This window comes from Hemiscyllium ocellatum, chromosome 42, assembly GCF_020745735.1.
Source record: "Hemiscyllium ocellatum isolate sHemOce1 chromosome 42, sHemOce1.pat.X.cur, whole genome shotgun sequence".
NCBI lineage: Eukaryota > Metazoa > Chordata > Chondrichthyes > Orectolobiformes > Hemiscylliidae > Hemiscyllium > Hemiscyllium ocellatum.
Genome location: NC_083442.1, coordinates 9,017,104 through 9,039,026, shown reverse-complemented (window position 1 = coordinate 9,039,026; position 21,923 = coordinate 9,017,104). Strand labels below are relative to the sequence as shown.

Below are 21,923 nucleotides of genomic sequence, written 5' to 3'. Positions count from 1 at the left end.
GGTAGAGGTATTGAGTTCCGGAGTCCTGAGGTCATGTTGCAGTTGTATAAGACTCTGGTGCGGCCTCATCAGGAGTATTGTGTGCAGTTTTGGTCGCCATACTATAGGAAGGATGTGGAGGCGTTGGAACGGGTGCAGAGGAGGTTTACCAGGATGTTGCCTGGCATGGTAGGAAGATCGTATGACGAAAGGCTGAGGCACTTGGGGCTGTTCTCATTGGAGAAGAGAAGGTTTAGGGGAGATTTGATAGAGGTGTATAAGATGATCAGGGGTTTAGATAGGGTTGATAGTGAGAACCTTTTTCCGCTAATGGAGTCAGCTGTTACTGTTTTGTTATGATTTGAAACTGAGATTTGAAGCTCCTCCTTTCCCTGAAAACTAGTTGAATGGTAGGGTTTGGGGCTTGACTTTGCTGCTCTCCCTTGTAATAGTACTGTTTCTCTGGATACAACTGTTAATGTTGTTTTGCAAACTGTGAATTGTTTTAATAAATATTAAACAGGAGATTTAGAATCTCCTCAGTTCAGTAGACTGACTCCAAGCTGGCTGGCCACCAGGTAGTATATTAAGTAAATAAAGGCTGACCGGATGCTGGCTCTGTGCAGTACAGCAGCACGGTGGCTGTGGTCACCACTACTGCCTCACAGACCTGGGTTCGATTTTTCCACCTTTGAGCGACTGTCTGTCTGTGTGGAGTTTGCACATTCCCCCAGTGTCTGAGTGGGTTTCCTGTGTGCTCTAGTTTCCTCCCACAGTCCAAAGATGTGCTGGTCAGGTGAACTGGCCATGCTAAATTACCCCTAGTATTAGGTGCATTGGTCAGGGGTAGGGTAGGGGAATGGGTCTAGGTGGGTTACTCTTCAGAGGGCCTGTTTCCATACTGTAGGGAATCTAATCTAATTTCAGAATCTATTACAGCAGTAAGGAAGGATGACATAGAAGATTCCTCAAATGAAGCCATACATGTAGAACATCAAAACAGAGCAATCCCATTGCTACGAGTAAATGTTTGGCCCCCTAACACTTGAAATTTGTCTACATATCTGCAGATCTTACTCAAAGTATAAAAGGGATCATTGGGAAATTGCAACTTTTCAAGATTAACAGGAGAAATCCTAGTGTGAAAGGTTTAGAGGAAGCAGTCCCGGGTTTAATTTTAGACAATGAAGCTAGGCAAGCCTTTGAAATATAGGGTGGGGGAGCATTTTTAGATTAGATTACTTAGTATGGATACAGGCCCTTTGGCCCAACAAGTCCACAACCGACCTGCCGAAGCGCAACCCACCCACACCCATTCTCCTACATTTAACCCGTTGCCCAACACTACGGGCAATTTAGCATGGCCAATTCACCTAACCTGCACATTTTTGCACTGTGGGAGGAAACCGGAGCACCCGGAGGAAATCCACACAGACATGGGGAGAATGTGCAAACTCCACACAGTCAGTTATCTGAGGCGGGAATTGAACTTGGGTCTCTGGCGCTGTGAGGCAGCAGTGCTGACCACTGTTGCCGTGCCATACAGCAATCCTAATTCTGTTAAATCCAAGACTGTTATAGAAAAGTACAAGGATGGACCTGAAATCAAAATTCTAAAGTAGGGGTAGGACCATTTTATTAAGATCAGATTTGTTTTGGCCAGAATGGATTGGGAATGGATACATTTTAGGTAAATGTGTGCAAATACAATGGGATGTACTCAGAGGAAATACAGAAGAATCCAAAGACAATTTTTTCAATGAAGAACAGGATAGGACCAACAGCGAACCCTGATCACAAAACACTGGAAATAGCAGGAGCCACAAGTACAGAATGTGCAAGGGAGAGCTGAAGAAAAATGAAAGGAGGATGGCAGCTAAAACAATTTTAAAATAAAAAGTTACTTCAGTACATTAACTGTAAAAGAATAACTAGGAAAGAAGATGGCTGACTAATGTCTAAAATGATAATTTGTACATGGAACTAGAACTCAAGAGGTTCATGGAACAAAAGTTCTTCAGACCATCACTGTGCTGACCATGATACTATTCTAAACTAATCCCTCTATTCTCTGCCTGCCAAAATGCCTCAATCATTGCTAATGTTTCTGCTTCTACCACCTAACCTGGCATTATGTTCCACACACACACACACCATTCTGTTATGCAAGGGAGGAAATAGCAATGGCAATAGCAATAATTTTTAGTTCCTTTCTCTCATAGGAGACTGGAGGACATTAATGTGGTACTTTTTATTCAAGAAGGGAAGTAGGGATAATCTACAGGGAAAAAGTAAGGTCTGCAGATGCTGGAGATCAGAGTCGAGTGTGTGTTGCTGGAAACGTATAGCAGGTCAGGCAGCATCCAAGGATCAGGAGAATTGATGTTTCAGGCTGGAGCCCTTCATCAGGAATGAGGCAGGGAGCCTCCAGGGTGGAGAGATAAATGGGAGGGGTATGGGGCTGGGGAGAAGGCAGCTAAGAGCGCAATAGGTGGATGGAGGTGGGGATAAAGGTGATAGAGTGGAGTGACTCAGTGGAAAGGAACATTGGCAGATAGGACAGGTCATGAGGACAGTGCTGAGCTGGAAGGTTGGAACTAGGGTAAGGTGGGGGGAGGGACAACTAGGAAACTGGTGAAGTCCACATTGATGCCCTGAGGCAGAAGATAAGGTGTTCTCCCTCACCACCTGGAGGAAGTGGCAAAGGAGGAGGCCCAGGACCTGCATGTCCTCAGCAGAGTGGGAGGGGGAGTTGAAATGTTCCGCCATGGGGCGGTGAAGTTGATATCTCCGGGTGTCCCGGAGATATTCTGTAGTGCGCTCTAGGAGAAGCATCCAGTCTCTCCAATGTAGAGAAGACCGCATCGGGAGCAACGGATACAATAAACGTGTGGAAGTGCAGGTGAAACTTATGGATGTGGAAGGCTCCTTTGGGGCCTTGGATGGAAGTGTGGGTGCAGATTTTACAATTCCTGCAGTGGCAGGGTAGGGGGCGGGGGGGGGGGGGGGGGGGGGGGGGGGGCGGTGTGGACCTGACCAGGTGTTAAGGAGGGAATGGTCTTTGCAGAAAGCAAAGAGGGGAATATATCATTGGTGGGGTCCACTTGTAGGTGGCGGAAATGTCGGCAAATGATGATTTATGCAGAGGTTGGTGGGTGGAAGGTGAGAACCAGAGGGTTCTGCCCTTGTTGTGGTTGGAGGGGTGGTGTTCAAGGGCAGAGGTGCAGGATGGGGATGAGATGGAGGGCATCTTCAACCACGTGGGAGGGGAAATTTCAATCTTTAATGAAGGGAGCTTTCTGGTGTGTTCTGTGGTGGAACTGGCAGCAGTTGTGGCAGAGATGGAGGAATTGGGAATATGGCATACGGGACTGGATGTCTATGGTGAAGATGACGCATTGGGGGCTCAGGAAAGAGAGGTTTTGGAGGACATGAGTGGTGTCCCAAACATATGGGGAGTTCCTAGACTGGGAGGGATAGGTGAAGATGAGTTTGGTGGGGCAGGAGCCGGTTGAGACTATAGGTTGGCCAGGATAGTCAGGCTTGTGGATCTTAGGTAGGAGGTAGAGTCAGGCATGTGATGGTCCCGAACGGAGGTTGGAAACTGTGGGTGGGAGATCCCCTGAGATGAGCTTGTGTATGGTCTGGGAGAGGACTCGTGGTTAAGGGGTCGGTAAGAGGAGGTGTCTTCCAATTGGCATCTGGCTTCAGCGCTGTAGAAGTCACTGTCAAACTACCACAGCACCCCACTTTTGTCCACATGGTTTGATGGTGAGGACTGCATGTTGAGGGTGAGGGGTTGGAATGGGGAGGCAATTGGAGAAAGTGAGGACTGCAGATGCTGGAGATCAGAGCTGAAAATGTGTTGCTGGAAATGCGCAGCAGGTCAGGCAGCATCCAAGGAACAGGAGAATCGACGTTTCGGGCATAAGCCCTTCTTCAGGAATGAGGAAAGGTGTGTCCAGCAGGCTAAGATAAAAGGTAGGGAGGAGGGACTTGGGGGAGAGGTGGTGGAGATGCGCTAGGTGGAAGGAGGTCAAGGTGAGGGTGATAGGCCGGAGTGGGGTGGGGGCGGAGAGGTCAGGAAGAAGATTGCAGGTTAGGAAGGCGGTGCTGAGTTTGAGGGATTTGACTGAGACAAGGTGGGGGGAGGGGAAATGAGGAAACTGGAGAAATCTGAGTTCATCCCTTGTGGTTGGAGAGTTCCTAGGCGGAAGATGAGGCACTCTTCCTCCAACTGTCTGGCGCAATTGTTATGGTCTGACGATGGAGGAGGAGTCCAAGGACCTGCATGTCCTTGGTGGAATGGGAGGGTGTGTTGAAGTGTTGAGCCACGGGGTGGTTGGGTTGGTCGGTCCGGGTGTCCCAGAGGTGTTCTCTGAAATGTACCGCAAGTAGGTGGCCTATCTCCCCAATATAGAGGAGGCCACATCGGGTGCAGCGGATGCAATAAATTCCCCCAGACATGTGGAGGTGCAGGTGAATTTGTGGCGGATATGGAAGGATCCCTTGGGGCCTTGGAGAGAGGTAAGGGAGGAGGTGTTGGCGCAAGTTTTGCATTTCTTGCGGTTGAAGGGGAAGGTGCTGGGAGTGGAGGTTGGGTTGGTGGGGGGTGTGGCCCTGACGGAGGGAGTGGTCTTTTTGGAACGCTGATAGGGGAGGGGAAGGAAATATATCCCTGGTGGTGGGGTCCGTTTGGAGATGGTGGAAATGACGGCGGATGATACGCTGTATAGGAAGGTTGGTGGGGTGGTAGGTGAGAACCAGTGGGGTTCTGTCCTGGTGGTGGGAGGGGCGGGGCTCAAGGGCGGAGGAGATCACATCTGAGGGGAAATTGCGGTCTTTGAAGAAGGAGGCCATCTGGGTTATACGATATTGGAACTGGTCCTCCTGGGAGCAGATACGGCAGGGACGAAGGAATTGGGAATATGGGATGGCGTTTTTACAGGGGGCAGGGTGGGAGGAGGTGTAGTCTAGGTAGCTGTGGGAGTCAGTTGGTTTATAGTAAGGTAAACCGACTGACTCCCACAGCTACCTAGAAGACCCCTCCTTCCACCCTGCCCCCTGTAAAAATGCCATCCTATATTCCCAATTCCTTGGTCTCTGCCGCTCCCAGGAGGACCAGTTCCAATATCGTATAACCCAGATGGCCTCCTCCTTCAAAGACCGCAATTTCCCCCAGACGTGATTGACGATGCCCTCTAACGCATCTCCTCCAATTCCCACTCCTCCGCCCTTGAGCCCGCCCCTCCAACTGCCACCAGGTCAGAACCCCACTGGTTCTCACCTACCACCCCACCAAACTCCATATACAGCGTATCATCCGCCGTCATTTCCGCCACCTCCAAACAGACCCCATCACCAGGGATATATTTCCCTCCCCTCCCCTATCAGCGTTTTGACAAGACCACTCCCTCTAACTCCCTCGTCAGGTCCACACCCCCCACCAACCCAACCTCCACTCCCGGCACCTTCCCCTTCAACCGCAAGAAATGCAAAACTTGCACCCACACCTCCTCCCTTACTTCTCTCCAAGGCCCCAAGGAATCCTTCCATATCCGCCACAAATTCACCTGCACCTCCACACACATCATCTATTGCATCCGCTGCACCCGATGTGGCCTCCTCTATATTGGGGAGACAGGCCACCTCCTTGCGGAACGTTTCACAGAACACCTCTGGGACACCCGGACAACCAACCCAACCACCCCGTGGCTCAACACTTCAACTCCCCCTCCCACTCCACCAAGGACATGCAGGTCCTTGGACTCCTCCATCGCCAGACCATAACAACACGACAGTTGGAGGAAGAGTGCCTCATCTTCCGCCTAGGAACTCTCCAACCACAAGGGATGAACTCTGATTTCTCCAGTTTCCTCATTTCCCCTCCCCCCTCCACCTTGTCTCAGTCAAATCCCTCGAACTCAGCATCGCCTTCCTAACCTGCAATCTTCTTCCTGACCTCTCCGCCCCCACCCCACTCCGGCCTATCACCCTCACCTTGACCTCCTTCCACCTATTGCACCTCCAACGCCCCTCCCCCAAGTCCCTCCTCCCTACCTTTTATCTTAGCCTGCTGGACACACTTTCCTCATTCTTGAAGAAGGGCCTATGCCCGAAACGTCGATTCTCCTGTTCCTTGGATGCTGCCTGACCTGCTGTGCATTTCCAGCAACACATTTTCAGCATGGGGAGGCAATTGGACAGGTTGAGGCGGTCAATGTCACGGCGGCAGTTTGAAATGAAAAGGTCAAGGGCAGGTAGCAGGCCAGCACAGGGTGTCCAACTGGATGGGATGTCTTCGGGGTAGGAGGAGGAGTCCGTGGTAGGAGGGCAGGTATCTTGGTTTAAAAAAAAAGTAGGCACGGAGGCAGAGGTGCTGCAAGAAATATTCAAGGTCGCAACATGTCTAACCCATTAATCTGGGAACTGTACAGGAATAAAGATGAGGCCTTTACTGTGGACAAACATTTGTCCTCAGTGAGGGGGAGTGGTGAAGACACAGCAGGGATGGAAGCTGGGACCTGGAGTGGGGCTGGAGTTCTAGGTGCGGGCAGAGACAGTGGCTTCACTGGGTGTGGTTATGGGGTCAGTAGTGACATTCCCCAAAGGAGGTGACCCTTACAAAGGAGGCAGAAATGGTGCTGATGGTAGATTTAACAACAGGCAGAAGTGACGTCACAGGTGGAGGGGGCAACGTTACTGTTGGGTACTCAGCTGCTAACGTCAGTGGCGTCATCGATGGGCCCCAGCAGTGAGGCGGGAGTGGCTGCTGCAGTCGCAGCTACAGGCCAGTCGGTCTAACCTCAATAGTGGGAAACTTTTTGGCAGTAATTGTGAAGAACAGAATTAATATGCACTTAGAGGTAGGTATTAATTAACAACTGTCAGCATGGAGCTAAGGGGTGGTCATATCTGACCAACTTGATTTGAATTTTTAAGAGGTAACCACGGGTGCAGTTGAAGGCAATGCATTTGAGGTGCACTTTAGCAAAGTCTTTAAAAAGGTGCCACATGAGAATCTGATACCAAAGGTAAGAGTTCATGGAATCCAAGGAAGTTTGATTATTTGAATGTAAAATTGGCTGAGTGACAGGAAGCAGAAAGTAAAGGTGTGGGGGGGCATTTTTGTGACTGGAAGCCTGTAACCAGTGGGATTCAGTGGGGCTTAGTGTTGGGGCCCTTGCTGTTTTGGTGTATATAATTGCTGCAGTAGGTAGATCCTGTTTTTGCTGCAAGAAAACTAATCAAAGGCTTACTACTAGGGCTGAAAAATTGTCGTCCAGGTCAGAAAGCAGGTGTTGAGAACATGAGGCAGTGGCATAATGGATGAGTAATCCAGAAGTCTAGGCTAATGCTCTAGGGACATGCATTCAATTCCCACAAGCTAGTTAAGTAAATTTTGAGGCTGGCTGTAATACAAGGTTACATGGAAATTGCAGATTCAAAATTGAACAGGGAGATTACAAATTCAAGAATTTTGCGACACTTCTTACTCTGTATAATGCTCAAAGGGGAGATGAATGTCCAACTAGATATGACAAATTCTGCAAACATATAAACTAGCCTGTTTGATAAACCTGAGAACAGGGAAACATTGTGATATACTAACATTACAAAGATAAATTCCTTGAAGTGGTCAGAGCTGTAGGAAGATGAGCTTGAGTATTGTTTTAGAAAGGCTTGTTAACTTTTATCCAAAATTCATTCCGTTCTAAATACAAGTGTTAGCTGCATGTGATTATTTAGCATCACTATGCAGCTCGTTAGGTATAACACTTCTCAGTGTCCCAAACAGCTGGTTAAACATCACAAATTGTCAAACCAATATATAAATTCTATTTTTCAATCTAGAAAGTACGATGGTGGGTTTATTATACCCTTACGATGAGTATTACCTGAGTGACTGGAGGATGGCATTCATAAAACAGGTGTTCCCCAGATTCCGCAGTCCTGTGGCGCAAACGGCAGTGGTCCCTCCCTATCAGACAATTTAGAACCTATTAATCGGTGACTATAAACTCAACAGCATCAAAGTTCAACGTGAACCTAACTAGCTGGAACTGAGTGCAAATTTTGCTTAACACTATCTCAACTCTGTCACTACTAGAATTGTCCAAAGTGAACAGCCACAGAACCATAAGAAATAGGAACAAGAGTAGGCTGTTCAGCCCCTCATGTCTGCTCCACTATTCAATAGGATCATTGCTGATCTGATATTCCTCACACCCTCTTTCCTGTCCTTTCCTTAATCCCCTCTCTTCCCCTATTGATCAAGGAATATCTCAGCTGACCCTACAGATCTACAGTAAGGCATTCCAAAAACTTGTAACACACAGAAGAAATTCCTCCTCTTATCGGTTTTAAATTAGCACCCTAATTGATTATGTTCTCTCTTCCTAGAGACTCCTTTGGAAGGGTAAACATCCTCTCAGCATTTACCTTCTCATACCCCATTAAGAATCCTACATGTTTCAAGGAGATCACCTCTTTTTTTCTTAATGTCAATGAGCACAGTCCCAACCTGTTTACTCATATGACAATCCCTCCATAGTGGGAATCATCCCAATTAACTTGCCTTGAACTGCCTCCAATAAAATATTTTTACTTAAGAGGAGTCAAAAACTGCTCTTTTCCAGATGTGGTCTCACCAGCACCTTTGTACAGCTTTAGTAACACTTCCATACTCCAATGCACTTGATCCAAGGGGTAACATTTAGCCTTCCTAACTATCTGCTGCACCTGTGCACTAGCTTTGTATTTCGTGCATATAACCCCCAAGTCCCTTTTTGAGCTGCGGTTTTCTTCTCCATTTTAAATAACATTGTTCTCCCTCAAAATTGAATTCGCGTTTTCCCTACACCATACTCCATTTGCCAACCTTTAGCCTACTTACTTAACCTATCGATGCCTCTCTGTAAACTGTTTGTACTCCTTCACAACTTAGGTGCAGAGCTAAGTGTATTGTTTGCAAATGTAGCTACAGTACGTTTGCTTCCTTCCCCAAGTCAGAAATATATTGTAAACAATATATACAAAACATTGTACTGATCCTTCTGTGACCCCACTGATCACAGGTCACCAACCCCATTCACTGTTTCCTGCCCATTAGCCAATTCTCAGACCTAATCTTTTTAATGAGTTACTTTGTCCAATGTCTTCTGGAAGTCCAAACATTTGAGTAAATATATGGAAACCAGAGGCTTCCTTGAAAAACTCTAATAAATTAGACATAATTTCTCTATGAAGCCATGCTGACTGTTTGATTAGATTATGATTTTCCAAATTGCTTCTATTACTTACTTTAATAGCTGACAACATTTTTCCATCAATAGACAATCCACCTGTAACTACCCATTTTTCACCTCCCTTTTTGAATAGGAGGAAGGTGAACTGCAAAAGTTCCCTTTTAAAATAAACTATTAATCTATATTTGTGCAAAGATAAAAGTTTAAAATACAACTAGAAAGAAAGTTATCCATATTGAACTATACAAACTAAGTGAAATTTGCTGTTTTTTAAATACCTAACCACAAGGCTAGTGCAACTTAGTTCTTAAAATTAAAATATCATCTAATAATTACCTCAATTGAGAAAAAAGGCACTGAAACCTAAAAGTAATTTCCAAGAAACTCCAAAAAGAAGATTTACATAGAAAGGTGTCACAGGATTGTTCACAGGTCATTATTTCTGCTGCTGAGAGAGATAACAATTAGCTTCACAGTGATGGGAAAATAGCTGAGTGCAGGTGGAAGCCAGTGTTGTCAGTTGGCCATGTTAGTCACCATTCCAGGATTGGTCTGGACATAGAAATAAAGGGGGCTACTTGGTAAGGTGACTGGAGAGAGTTTGAACTAGTGTGGCGGGGGATGGGAAGCAGGAGTACAGCAGTGGATGCAGAAACCAAGGCAAACATGACAGAACAAGAACAGGCAGGAAACACTGCTGAAAAGAGCAGGGCTGGTGTTTTGAAATCCATGTATTTCAATGCGAGAAGTATAATAGGCAACTTAGATAAATTCTGAGCTTTTGGTTAGTACTTGGAACTATGACATTATGGCAATTACAGGGACTGGGCTGAAAAAGGGACAGGAGTGGCGGCTGAATATCCCAGGATTTAGATGTTCCAGGTGCGATAGAAGGAGATGTAAAAGGGGTGGGGAAGTTCCCTTTTTCAAAAAGGAGTATCCCTCAGCTGTACTGAGGGAGGATATATTTGAGGACTTGTGCAGCAAGGCAATATGGGTAGAACTCTGGAATTGGAAATGTGAACTCAATGCTGGGTGTATACTATTGGCCACCCAACAGCCAGCAGGAGATAGAGGAGAGAATATGTACACAGGTTTTGGAAAGAAATAAAAACAGCAGCGTGGGTGACTTTTTAAACTTTCCTGATGAAGGGCTTATGCCCGAAACGTCAAATTTCCTGTTCCTTGGATGCTGCCTGACCTGCTGCGCTTTTCCAGCAACACATTTTCAGCTCTGATCTCCAGCATCTGCAGACCTCACTTTCTCCTCGACTTTTTAACTTCCCCCTATATTACCTGGGACTCACTTGGGGGTAGGGACTTGGATGGCACATAGTTTACATTTAAGAGGCACTTGGATGGGGATATGAATAGGAAGGGTTTGGAGGGATATGAAGGATATGTTTCCATGCTGTACATCTCTATGACCATTCAGGAGGGTTTCTTAACGCCGTCCAACCAGAGAAGGGGTTATACCACACCTGGTTTTGGGAAATGAGCCACCCACGTTAGTGAAGTTTCAGTGGGGGAGCACTTTGTGAGTAGTGATAGGGATAACAACAGTCTTTGGGTGAAGGTGTTAAACTTTGGGGAAGGTGAATTACAACAATAATAGGCAGGAACTGGAGCATGTTGGTTGGAGACGGCTGTTTGAGGGAAAATCCACATTGGACTTGTGGGTGTATTTCAAACGGCAATTGATTGACGTTCAGGATTCACATGTCCCTATGAGAATCAAGGATAGGTATGGCATATTAAATGAACCTTGGACAACCAGGGATCTTTGTCAAAAAGGAAGCATATGTAAGTCTATAAGGATAGGAATGGATGAAGCCCTTCAAGTACATGGGAAAAACTTAATCAAGGAATTAGATGGGCTAAAACGGGTCATTAAAAGTCATTAGCAAACAGGATTAAGGAGAATTTCAATGCTTTTTATTTATAAGCAAGAGTGTAGTCATGGAAAGGGTCAACCCACTCGAGGACAAAGGAGGGAACTTATGTGTGGAACCAGAAGAGGGAGGCAAAGTCCTAAACAAATACTTTGTCAGTATTTACCAAAGAGATGGAATTGGTGGAAGGTGTTCTCAGGAAAGGGAGTGTTGAATTGCTAAGCCAAGTTGCTATTAAAAAGGAAGAGGTGTTGTGCATCTTAAATATTAAGACAAGTCCCTGGGTCCTGGTGGGATCTATCCCAAAATATTGAGGGAGGAAAGAGAACAAATGGCTGGAGCATTGACAGATTTCCTCATTGGCCACAGGTGAGGTCCCAGAGAACTGGAGAATAGCCAATGTTATCCCATTGTTTAAGAAGGGTAACAGGGATAAGCCTGAAAATTACAGGCCTGTGATCCTCACGTTGGTGGTAAGGAAATGTATTGGAAAACATTCTTACAGACAAGATCTATATGCATTTCGAAGAAAATGGACTTATTAGCATGGTTTGGTGCGAGGGAGGACATGCCTTACTGACTCTATCAAGCTTTTTGAGATGATTAAGGGAAAAAGTGGTTGATGTTGTCTACATGGACTTCAGTAAAGCCTTTGACAAGGTCCCTTAGACTGTACAACAGGTGAAGTCACATGGTATCAGGGGTAAGTTGGCAAGATGGATACAGAACTGGCTTAGTCATAGGAGACAGAAGGTAGTAATGGAAGAATGCTTTTGGGAATGGAGCATTGTGGAACACCACTAGTCACAGGGATCAGTTGTGGGACCTTGGCTGTTCATGGTCTACGTAAATGATTTGGAGGAATACACAGCTGATCTAATTAGTAAGTTTGCAGATGATATAAAGATTGGTGAGAATTGCCAGAGGATACAACAGGACTTAGATCAGTTGGAGGCATGGGCAGAAAAATGGCTGGAGTTTACTGGCACTTTGGAAGGTCAAGTACAGGTGGAAATTATACAGTGAATGGCAGAACCCTTAAGAACATCTATGTGCAGATGGTTCTGTGTGTGCAAGTCCACAGATGGTGTCCGTGCAAATAGATAAGGTAATAAAAAATGGCTATGGCATTCTTGCCCCTTCATTGGAAGGGGCATGGAGTAGAAAGATGGAAAAGTTATGTTGCAGCTTTACAGAACTTTAGTTTGGACACGCTTGGAATATTCAAAGAATATCATAGAATCCCTACAGTATGGAAACAGGCCATTTGGCTCAACAAATCCACACCAACCCTCCAAAGAAGAACCCACCCAAACCCATTCACCCCTGATTAATGCACCTAACCAATACATCCCTGAACATTATAGGCAATTTAGTATAGCCAATTCACCTAACCTGCACATCTTTGGACTGGAGGAGGAAACCGGAGAACCCGGAGGAATCGCATTCAGACATGGGGAAAATGTGCAAACTCCACACAATCGCCCGAGGCTGGAATCGAACCCAAATCTTTAGCACTGTGAGGCAGCAGTGCTAACCACTGAGCCACTGTGCCACGTACAACTCTGGTCACCATACCACCAGAAGGATATGGATGCTTTGGAGAGGATACGGGTAACGTGTACCAAGATGTTTCCTGGTACGAGGAATTTTATTGATGAAGAAAGGTTGGCTAGACTAGGTTTGTTTTCACTGGAATGCAGGAAGTTGAGGTGTGGCTTGATAGAAATTTCTAAGATCGTGAATGGCATGTTATAATACAAAGTATCGGGCTTTTTCCTAGGGTGGAGGGCTCAATTATCAGGGGACCAGGTTCATGGTGCAAAGGGGTTGGGTTCTGCAGGGGGGTGGAGTGTTTATAAGGTGTACAAAGCATCTTTTTCCACACAATGGCAAGTGCTTGAAAAGTGCTACAGAGATGGTGATGGAAGCAGACACAATAGCAGCATTCAAGATACACCGAGATGAATACATGAAGAGGAAGGGAATAGAGGAATACAGATCCTGTAAGTGAAGACAGTTTTAATATGGAAGGCCAAAATGTGTCAGCACAGGCTTGGGAGGCCAAAGGACCTGTTCCAGTGCTGTTTTGTTCTAAATTCGGTGCACTATGCTTTCACTGACATAGACAGATGATCAGCTATGAGCATAGTGTATCTCATCCTGTTCCAGCTTTCTCCCCATAGCCTTCAATCCGCTTTTGGCCCCTGAAACTATTGAGGATCATAGAATCCCTACAGTGCGGAGGTAGCTCATTTGGTCCATCGAGTCCACACCAATCCTCCAAAGAACATCTCATTCTGACCCAACCCCTACGCTGTAGCTCTGTACTTTCCATGGCTAATCCATTTCAGCTGCACATCCCTGGACACTATGGGCAATTTAGCATGGCCAATCCATCTACCTGCACATCTTTTGGATTGTGGGAGGAAACCAGAACACCATGAAGAAACCATGCAGATACTGGGAAAATGTGCAAACTCCACACACACATTCACCTAAGGGTGGAATCAAACACCTGTCCCTGGCAATGTGAGGCAGCGGTGCTAACCGCTGAGCCACTTTGACATCCAAACTTTTTTTTTTATTTTTTGAAAATATTCAATGTTTAGGCCTCAACCACTGACACAGAAGTTCACAGGGTCACCACTGCCTGGGTGAAGAAATTTCTCCTTAACTCAGAACTAAATGGCCTACCCCATATCCTTAGCCAGAACCTCCAGTTCTGGTCCCTGGTCACTGGGAAGTTGCTTCTTGTATTTATCTTGTCTCAATCTGTTGGAATTTTATAGCTTTTTGAGATTGCTTGTAATTTAAAACAAAATGTCGTATTCTTAACCAATCCAGTCTCTCTTTGTCACCCCAAAAATGCCTGTTTTTGCTACCAAAGTGTATAACTTCATATTCATCTTCAACTGCCATACATTTGCCCACTTATTCAACTTGTCTAGATCACAGCGAAGTATCTCTACATCCTCCTCACAGCTCACCCTCCCATCCAGCATTCGGATAGCTACAAACTTGGAGATATTATGTTTAATTTCCTTACCTAAATAATTAATATATAATATTAAAGGCTGGGGCCCAAGCACTGACCTTGTGGTACTCACTTGTCATTGCTTGTCACTCAGTAAAACAGGTGTTTATTCCTACTCCTTTGTTTCCTGTTTTCTATGTCAGTACATAAACCGAATCCTACATGGTTTAACGGTAGATGTTGCGTCAGACCTTATCAATGCCTTCTGAAGGTCCAAGTAAACCATATCAACTAACTCCCTGTTATTAGCTCTACTAGCTATATTCTGAAAATATTCTAATAGATCTGTCAAGCATTATTTCCCTTTCATAAATCCATGCTGACTGTCCAATCCTGTCACTATTTATCAAACACTTTACTATTAAAATGGACTTTCCCCACGACTAATGTCAAGCTAACTGGTCTATAAATCCCATTTCCTTTCTGCCTACATTTTAAAAATAGTGAGATGACATTACCTACCCTGTAATCCATAAGAATTATTCCAGAGTATATACAAACTTAAAAAGCCAATTCACTCTTTCAGTGGGCACTTCCTGATGTAGCATGTTGACAGTTGGGTTCTGGGGATTTATCAGCCATTCATCCCATCAGTTTCTCCAACACTATTTCCTTTCGAATACTGATTTCCTCAATTCCTTCTGTTCACTAGACACTGTTTCAACATTTTTAGGAAACTGAGTCTTTTTTTTGGAAGTCAGAACAAAATTATATATTTAATTGGTCACAATACACAGAAAACAATTGGTGCAAGAGTAAGTACTGTTGAATATTTTTTTCATAGACAGTGTCCAATAATTATTACAATCTTACTTACATTTATCTTCAAATACTTGTTGCTCACAGATGAACTTTCCATCAACTTTCTTTTGCGGTGTCTGTCTACTGAAATTGCTGAACTGTATGATGAGAAGGACATATTAGAGTGTGCATCACTTTTTACTGGATACTGTGGAATGCAGCATGTTTGTCAGTCTTAAGTGTTATTTTCTATTCAATGCTTCATTGCCAAGTTCAATTATCCAATTGTTTAAAATATTATTCAGTCACGCTGCACAATTAAAACCAAATGCTACATTGACATTGGTATACAATCATGTAATTGTCATTGATGCTGGCTAACCCTGTGCCTATGAAGCAGGAAAGCAAACAATTTGGGTTGAAAACTTAGAGCAGAAAGACCATAAATAGAAACAATAGATTGCTAATCAGGCCCCTCATGTCTGCTCTCCATTTAATAGGATCATGATTGATTCCTTATGTTCACTTTCTTTCCCTTACCTCGTAACCCTTGATTCCCCATTTCTACAGGCAGCGTTTGATCAGGCATAGTCAGCATAGCTTTGTCACAGGTCATGTCCAACAAATCCATTAAGTCTTTTGAGAAGGTGCCTAATCATTTCGATCAAGTTGGGACAGTTAATGTCCTTGATATGGATTTCAGCAAGATCCCACATGGGAAGTTGATAAAGGTAAAAACTAATGAGATCCAGGTTAATTTAGACAATAGGTGCAGGACTAGGCCATTCTGCCCTTCGAGCCTGTACCACCATTCAATATGATCATGGCTGATCATCCTTAATCAGTATCCTGTTCCTGCCTTATCTCCATAACCCTTGATTCCACTGTCCTCGAGAGCTCTATCCAACTCTTTCTTAAATGAATCCAGAGGCTGGGCCTCCACTGCCTTCTGGGGCAGAGCATTCCACACAACCACCACTCTCTGGGTGAAGAAGTTTCTCCTCGTCTCTGTCCTAAATGGCCTACCTCATATTTTTAAGCTGTGTCCTCTGGTTCAGGACTCACCCATCAGCAGGAATATGTTTCCTGCCTCCAGAGTGTCCAATCCTTTAATAATCTTATGTCTCAATCAGATCTCCTCTCAGTCTTCTAAACTCAAGGGTATACAAGCCTTTCAGTGTAAGGTAGTCCCGCCATTCCAGGAATTGACCTCATGAACCTATGCTGCACTCCCTCAATAGCCAGAATGTCTTTCCTCAAATTTGGAGACCAGAACTACACACGGTACTCCAGGTGTGGTCTCACCAGGGTCCTGTACAGCTGCAGAGAACCTCTTCGCTTATATATTTTTTTCTCTTTTTTTTCCTTTTTAAAATAGAGTTGGAGGGGGGAAAATATATACGCGCTGAAAAATGTGTTGCTGGAAAAGCGCAGCAGGTCAGGCAGCATCCAAAGAGCAAGAGAATCGATGTTTTGGGCATGAGCCCTTCTTCAGGCTTCTTCAGCCCTTCCTGAAGAAGGGCTCATGCCCGAAACATCGATTCTCCTGCTCTTTGGATGCTGCCTGACCTGCTGCGTTTTTCCAGCAACACATTTTTCAGCTCTGATCTCCAGCATCTGCAGTCCTCACTTTCTCCCGGGGGAATAGATACTCATGTTTATTTTGTTTTTCTTTTTTTTACACACTACTGCCTAACTGCGGTAGTGCTTATTTTTCCCCAGCACCAATAGTGTGTGTGTGTGTGTGTGCAGGTATGAGACACCGTGAGAGGCATAAGGTGCACAAATTTTTTTATTCAATTTCCACCACCAGGAAGATAGGAAAACACACGAGTGGCCAGTGACAAGTAGTGCCCTTCACATCAAAGGGCAATGCTATCTCTTTGCTTCCATACTGAATCCCTCTTGTTAGGAAGGCCAGCATGCTATTATTCTTCTTCACTACCTGCTGTACCTGCATGCTTAGCTTAATTGACTGGTGTACAACAACAGATCTCTTTGTACTACCCCTTTACCTAAATTGATTCCAGTTAGGAGTAATCTGCCTTCCTGTTCTTGCCACTAACGTGGATAACCATACATTTATCCACATTAAACTGCATCTGCCATGCATCTAACCACTCACCTAACCTGTCCAGGTCACCCTGTAATCTCCTAACATCCTCCTCACATTTCACCCTGCCATCCAGCTTAGTATCAGCAGCAAATTTGCTAATGTTATTACTAATATCATCCTCTATATCATTAATATATATTGTAAAAAGCTGCAGTCCCTGCGGTACCCCACTGGTCACTGCCTGCCATTCCGAAATGGAGCCATTTATCACTACTCTTTGCTTCCTATCAGCCAATCAACTTTCAATCCAAGTTAGTACTTTGCCCCCAATACCATCTGCCCTAATTTTGCTCACTAACCTATGTGGGACTTTATCAAAAGCTTTCTGAAAGTCCAGGTACACTACATCTACTGGATCTCCCTCGTCCATATTCAGAGTTATATCGTCAAAAATTCCAGAAGATTACTCAAGCATGATTTCCCCTTCATAAATCCATGCTGACTCTAACCTAACCTGTTCCTACTATCCAGATGTGTCGTAATTTCATCCTTTATAATAGACTCCAGTATCTTTCCCACCACTGAGGTCAGACTAACTGGTCTATAATTTCCTGCTTTCTCTCTCCCACCTTTCTTAAGTGCTACAACATTAGCCACCCTCCAATCCGCAGGAACTGATCCTGAATCTGCCGAACTCTGGAAAATAATCACCAACGCGTCCATGATTTCTTGAGCCTCCTCCTTCAGTACCCTGGGATGTAGACCATCAGGCCTTGGGGACTTATCAACCTTCAGACCTAACAGTCTCTCCAACACCAATTCCTGGCAAATAAAAATTCCCTTCATTCAGATCCTTCAGCCACTGTTACCTCAGGGAGATTGCTTGTGTCTTCCCCAGTGAACATAGATCTGATGTACCAATTCAATTCTTCTGCCATTTCTTTGTTCCCCGAAATATATTCCCCTGTTTCTGTCTTCAAGGGCCCAATTTTAGTCTTAACCATTTTTTTTCCTTTCATACCTAAAAAAGCTTTTACTATCCTCTTTGATATTTTTGGCCAGTTTACCTTCGTACCTCATTTTTCTCTGCGTATTTCCTTCTTAGTAATCCTCTGTTCTTTAAAAGCTTCCCAGTCCTCAGTTTTCCCACTTACCTTTGCTATGTTATACTTTTTCTCTTTTAATTTTATATGTTTCTTAACTTCCCTCGTCAGCCATGGCCACCCATGCCTCTTCCTAGGATCTATCTTCCTTTTTGGAATGAACTTATCCTGCATCTTCTGCATTATACACAGAAATATCTGCCATTGTTCCTCCACTGTCATCCCTGCTAAGGTATTGCACCATTGAACTTTGGCAATTTAGCAAGTTGGATCTAAAATTGGCTTAGTGGCAGGAATGTGTGTAGTGGTAGTGTTTGTGACTGGAGGTTGCTATGCAGAGGCGTTACTTATTGACACAAAATCCTTTGGTATGTGTGCTTGCGCATGTGCGTGAGTTAAGATGCAATAATGCAGATGGCACAAAGATTGGCCAGGTGGTTCACAATGAGGAGGAAGGTATTACATTACAGGACAATATACATGGATTGGCCAGATGGACATATCAGTGGCAGATGGAACTTAATCCTGGTAAATGAGAGGTGGTGCATTTTTGAAAAAGGAACGGGACAAAGGAATACTTGATGAATAACAGAGGGATCTTGGAGGGCTTATCCTCAGATCCCTGAATGTGGCAGGACAGATTAATAAGGCAGCATTTGAGATGCTTGCCTCCATCAGTCATGGCACAGATAAGAGCAGGGAAGTCCTATGGGAGTGATACAGGACTTTTGGTTAGACCACAGCTTGAGTAATGCCTACAGTTTTGGTCACCAGACTACAAGAAAGATGCAATTGCACTGGAGGGGGTGCAAATGAGATTCACCAGGATATTGCCTAGGATGGAGCATTTCAGCTATGAAGAGGGACTGGATAAGTTCAGGTTATTTTCTTTGGAATAGAGAAGGTTGTCAAGGAGTTGCTAGATAATGACTGGCACTGACAGGGTGAATAGAAAGCAGTTGTCCCCCTTAGTCAAAGCATCAATAACAAGAAAGTATAATTTTACAGCTTAAAGACTATTTAAAGTTTTAAATAACTTCAAAGAAGTTTAGAAGGGACCTGAGGAAAATCTTTTTATATCCAGTGCATGATGGGAATCTGAAATGCCTTTGAGGGTAGTTGAGGAGAGGAACTTCACAACCTTTAAAAGTTATTTGATAAGTACTTGAAGTGTCAGAAGATGCAAGCTTCCCCTATGATCAAGAATCTACTGTCTGAAATACAAACAGTGACTCTGCCCTACAGCTCTCTGTAGCAAGGAGTTCCAAAGATTCTAAACGTTCAGAGAAGAAAATCCTCCTCATCTCAATCAACTCTCATTCTAAGATCCAGTAGAGACCCAAACTGCTTATGCTTTGCTCATCAGACTATCACTCCACAGCAGGGATCACCCAAGTAAACCTTTTCTGAACTGCCTCAAATGAAATTGTCTTCTTAAGTTAGCAAACTTCAGCGAACTCACAATGGTCAGCAACCTGAAACATTAACTACTTCTTTGCACAAAGGCTGCCTGACCTGCTGAGTATTTCCATCATATATTTCAACTGAGATTTCTAGCATCTGCAGAAATCTGATTTCATTTCCATATTTACAAGAATTGATGATTTAATCAAATCCCTGTCCCAATTGAATGTGGTACCAGTGCAGAAGGTTGCAATTACAGCAGGTTTACATTGGCAATTTCCATAAGGACAGACTGTATGATTTTAAATAGGAAGTGAAAGTCTGATTGTACTATTAAGTCATTCCCTAGCATCAAGTTCTCCTTTATGTAAGGACTGTACTTAGATTTTCTGGAGTCTTTACCATACAAAATCAATTTCCGGATTAGTGATGCTGGAAGAGCTGGAATGAATGGCTTCCTGATGAAGGGCTTTTGCCCGAAACGTCGATTTTACTGCTTCTCGGATACTGCCTGAAGTGCTGTGCTCTTCCAGCACCACTAATCCAGAATCTGGTTTCCAGCATCTGCAGTCATTGTTTTTACCCATACAAAATCAATATTGAGTTTGCATTTCCTATGCTCTAAACATTTACATCATATCACAATATTTCTACCCATTAGAGCTGGCATTGAAACTTTCCTTTGAACAGGGAATATATGCCTTGCCAGTAACAAAAACATTTTGAACAATTCAGGTGGAATTCCCAAGTTAGGTAATAAACTCCCAGCCCGATAATTCACATTTGTACCATCTTTAACACTTCTCAGGAGTACAGATAAATAAAAGTTAACACTGTGCCAAAGAAAAAGTTAGATGCACAAAGCTTCACCAGAAAGATCGATTTTAAAGGAGTAAAGTTTAGCACTCAGTTCCTTGACATTATTGGAACTGCATTCATTGAAGCAAACGTGGATCATTTGATCATTCTCATGCCATGTAGCTGGTGAAAAAAGCTTTGGATCCAAAATTAACAAGGTTGTTTTAATTCCAGTTCAGGCCCAAAAATGTTGACTAAAAGCCTGTTATTCTTGCAATTCTATAAGGCTTGTCCCTACAATTAATTAGACTTTTAGTTTCACTTTATACACTCTGGACTTAAGGAGATCTGCTAGATTGAATTTCTTTCAAAAAATAATTAATTTTACAGTCAATTGCAAGATACTGGCAATGATTCATGGACCTCAAAAGATTCTTGCCTTAGTAAAAATATTGAAACAGGTTCAAACCCCTCTCAAGCCTTTGAATATTAAACACAGGCCGGCACTTAAGAATTTTAGGAATGCTGCATTATAGAGGATGATGTATTTCAGGATAGATGATAAACTAGTTTTTCAAGCAGATAATAAATGGTGCCAAGAAGAGTTTGGAATTTTCTTAGCTAAATGGAAAATTTTGGCTGGAATGCCCATCACATCATTCACCCAATTCGTGCAGATTACTTAGATTACTTACAGTGTGGAAACAGGCCCTTCGGCCCAACAAGTCCACACCGACCCGCCGAAGCGCAACCCACCCATACCCCTACATTTACCCCTTACCTAACACTACGGGCAATTTAGCATGGCCAATTCACCTGACCCGCACATCTTTGGACTGTGGGAGGAAACTGGAGCACCCGGAGGAAACCCACGCAGACAACAGTGCTCTGGTGACTTTTGGCTTGGGTGTTAAAGAGGAAACCAGGAAAAAGCAGCAGCAGCTTCAAGAGATGAGACAGTTAATCATATAACACTGACTTATGGCTCTTGGATGCCAACCTTTAAGGCCAATTCAAGTCCTACCTGCTCTAGAGGTGAGTTATAACCTCTCAGTATGTTGATTAAAAGTACATATAACAGTGACATTCCTTAAAAGGATAATATTGATGCAAAATGCTTTGGGGTATCTTGTGGATGTGATAAATCTTATTTAGAATAATTGCTTTCGAGGCTTAATTTTCAGTGGCAGAAGAAGCCACGACAAAATCAAAACTGAATGCCTGAGAAAATGAGCTACTACCTACTAGTAAGCCAAACACCACAATCATTTTGCCATCAAGGGACATGAAGTGAGGTGGAGAGAATAAGATACTCCAAGCATATGATATTAACAGACCCCTAAGACAAATGGCATGGACACTATTGCCTGGTAATATACTGGCTGCATCCACTGGATAGGAATGGAATTAAAAGAGCACTGTCAGAAAGCTGAATAATTGGCAATAACTACTTAAAGACAGTTCAGAGAATCTTCACACGATTCATTTCTGGGATGAAAAGGTCATCCTCCGAAGAATGGTTGAATAGGTTAGATCTATACCCACTGGAATTTTGGAGAATGAGATTTGATCTTATTGAAACATGCAAGATTATGCAGTGCAGAAGAATAACTTCTCTGCTTTTTACATCACCTATTGAAGGAGCAGTGATTTCAAATAAACCTG

The 21,923-nt window shown here is 43.9% G+C and overlaps 1 protein-coding gene across 2 annotated transcripts in view; it reads right to left on the bottom strand.

Annotated features, from left to right (window-relative positions):
• The window catches only part of usp3 (ubiquitin specific peptidase 3), a 215,072-nt gene that overhangs the window by 94,862 nt on the left and 98,287 nt on the right, over window positions 1-21,923 (bottom strand). For both annotated transcript variants that reach the window (XM_060853656.1, XM_060853655.1), the window contains 2 exons: window positions 14,974-15,055; window positions 7,878-7,960 (listed from right to left, as the gene is read on the bottom strand). In XM_060853656.1, the coding sequence (XP_060709639.1) occupies window positions 7,878-7,960; window positions 14,974-15,055 (165 nt within the window). The remainder of the gene's footprint in view (window positions 1-7,877; window positions 7,961-14,973; window positions 15,056-21,923) is intronic.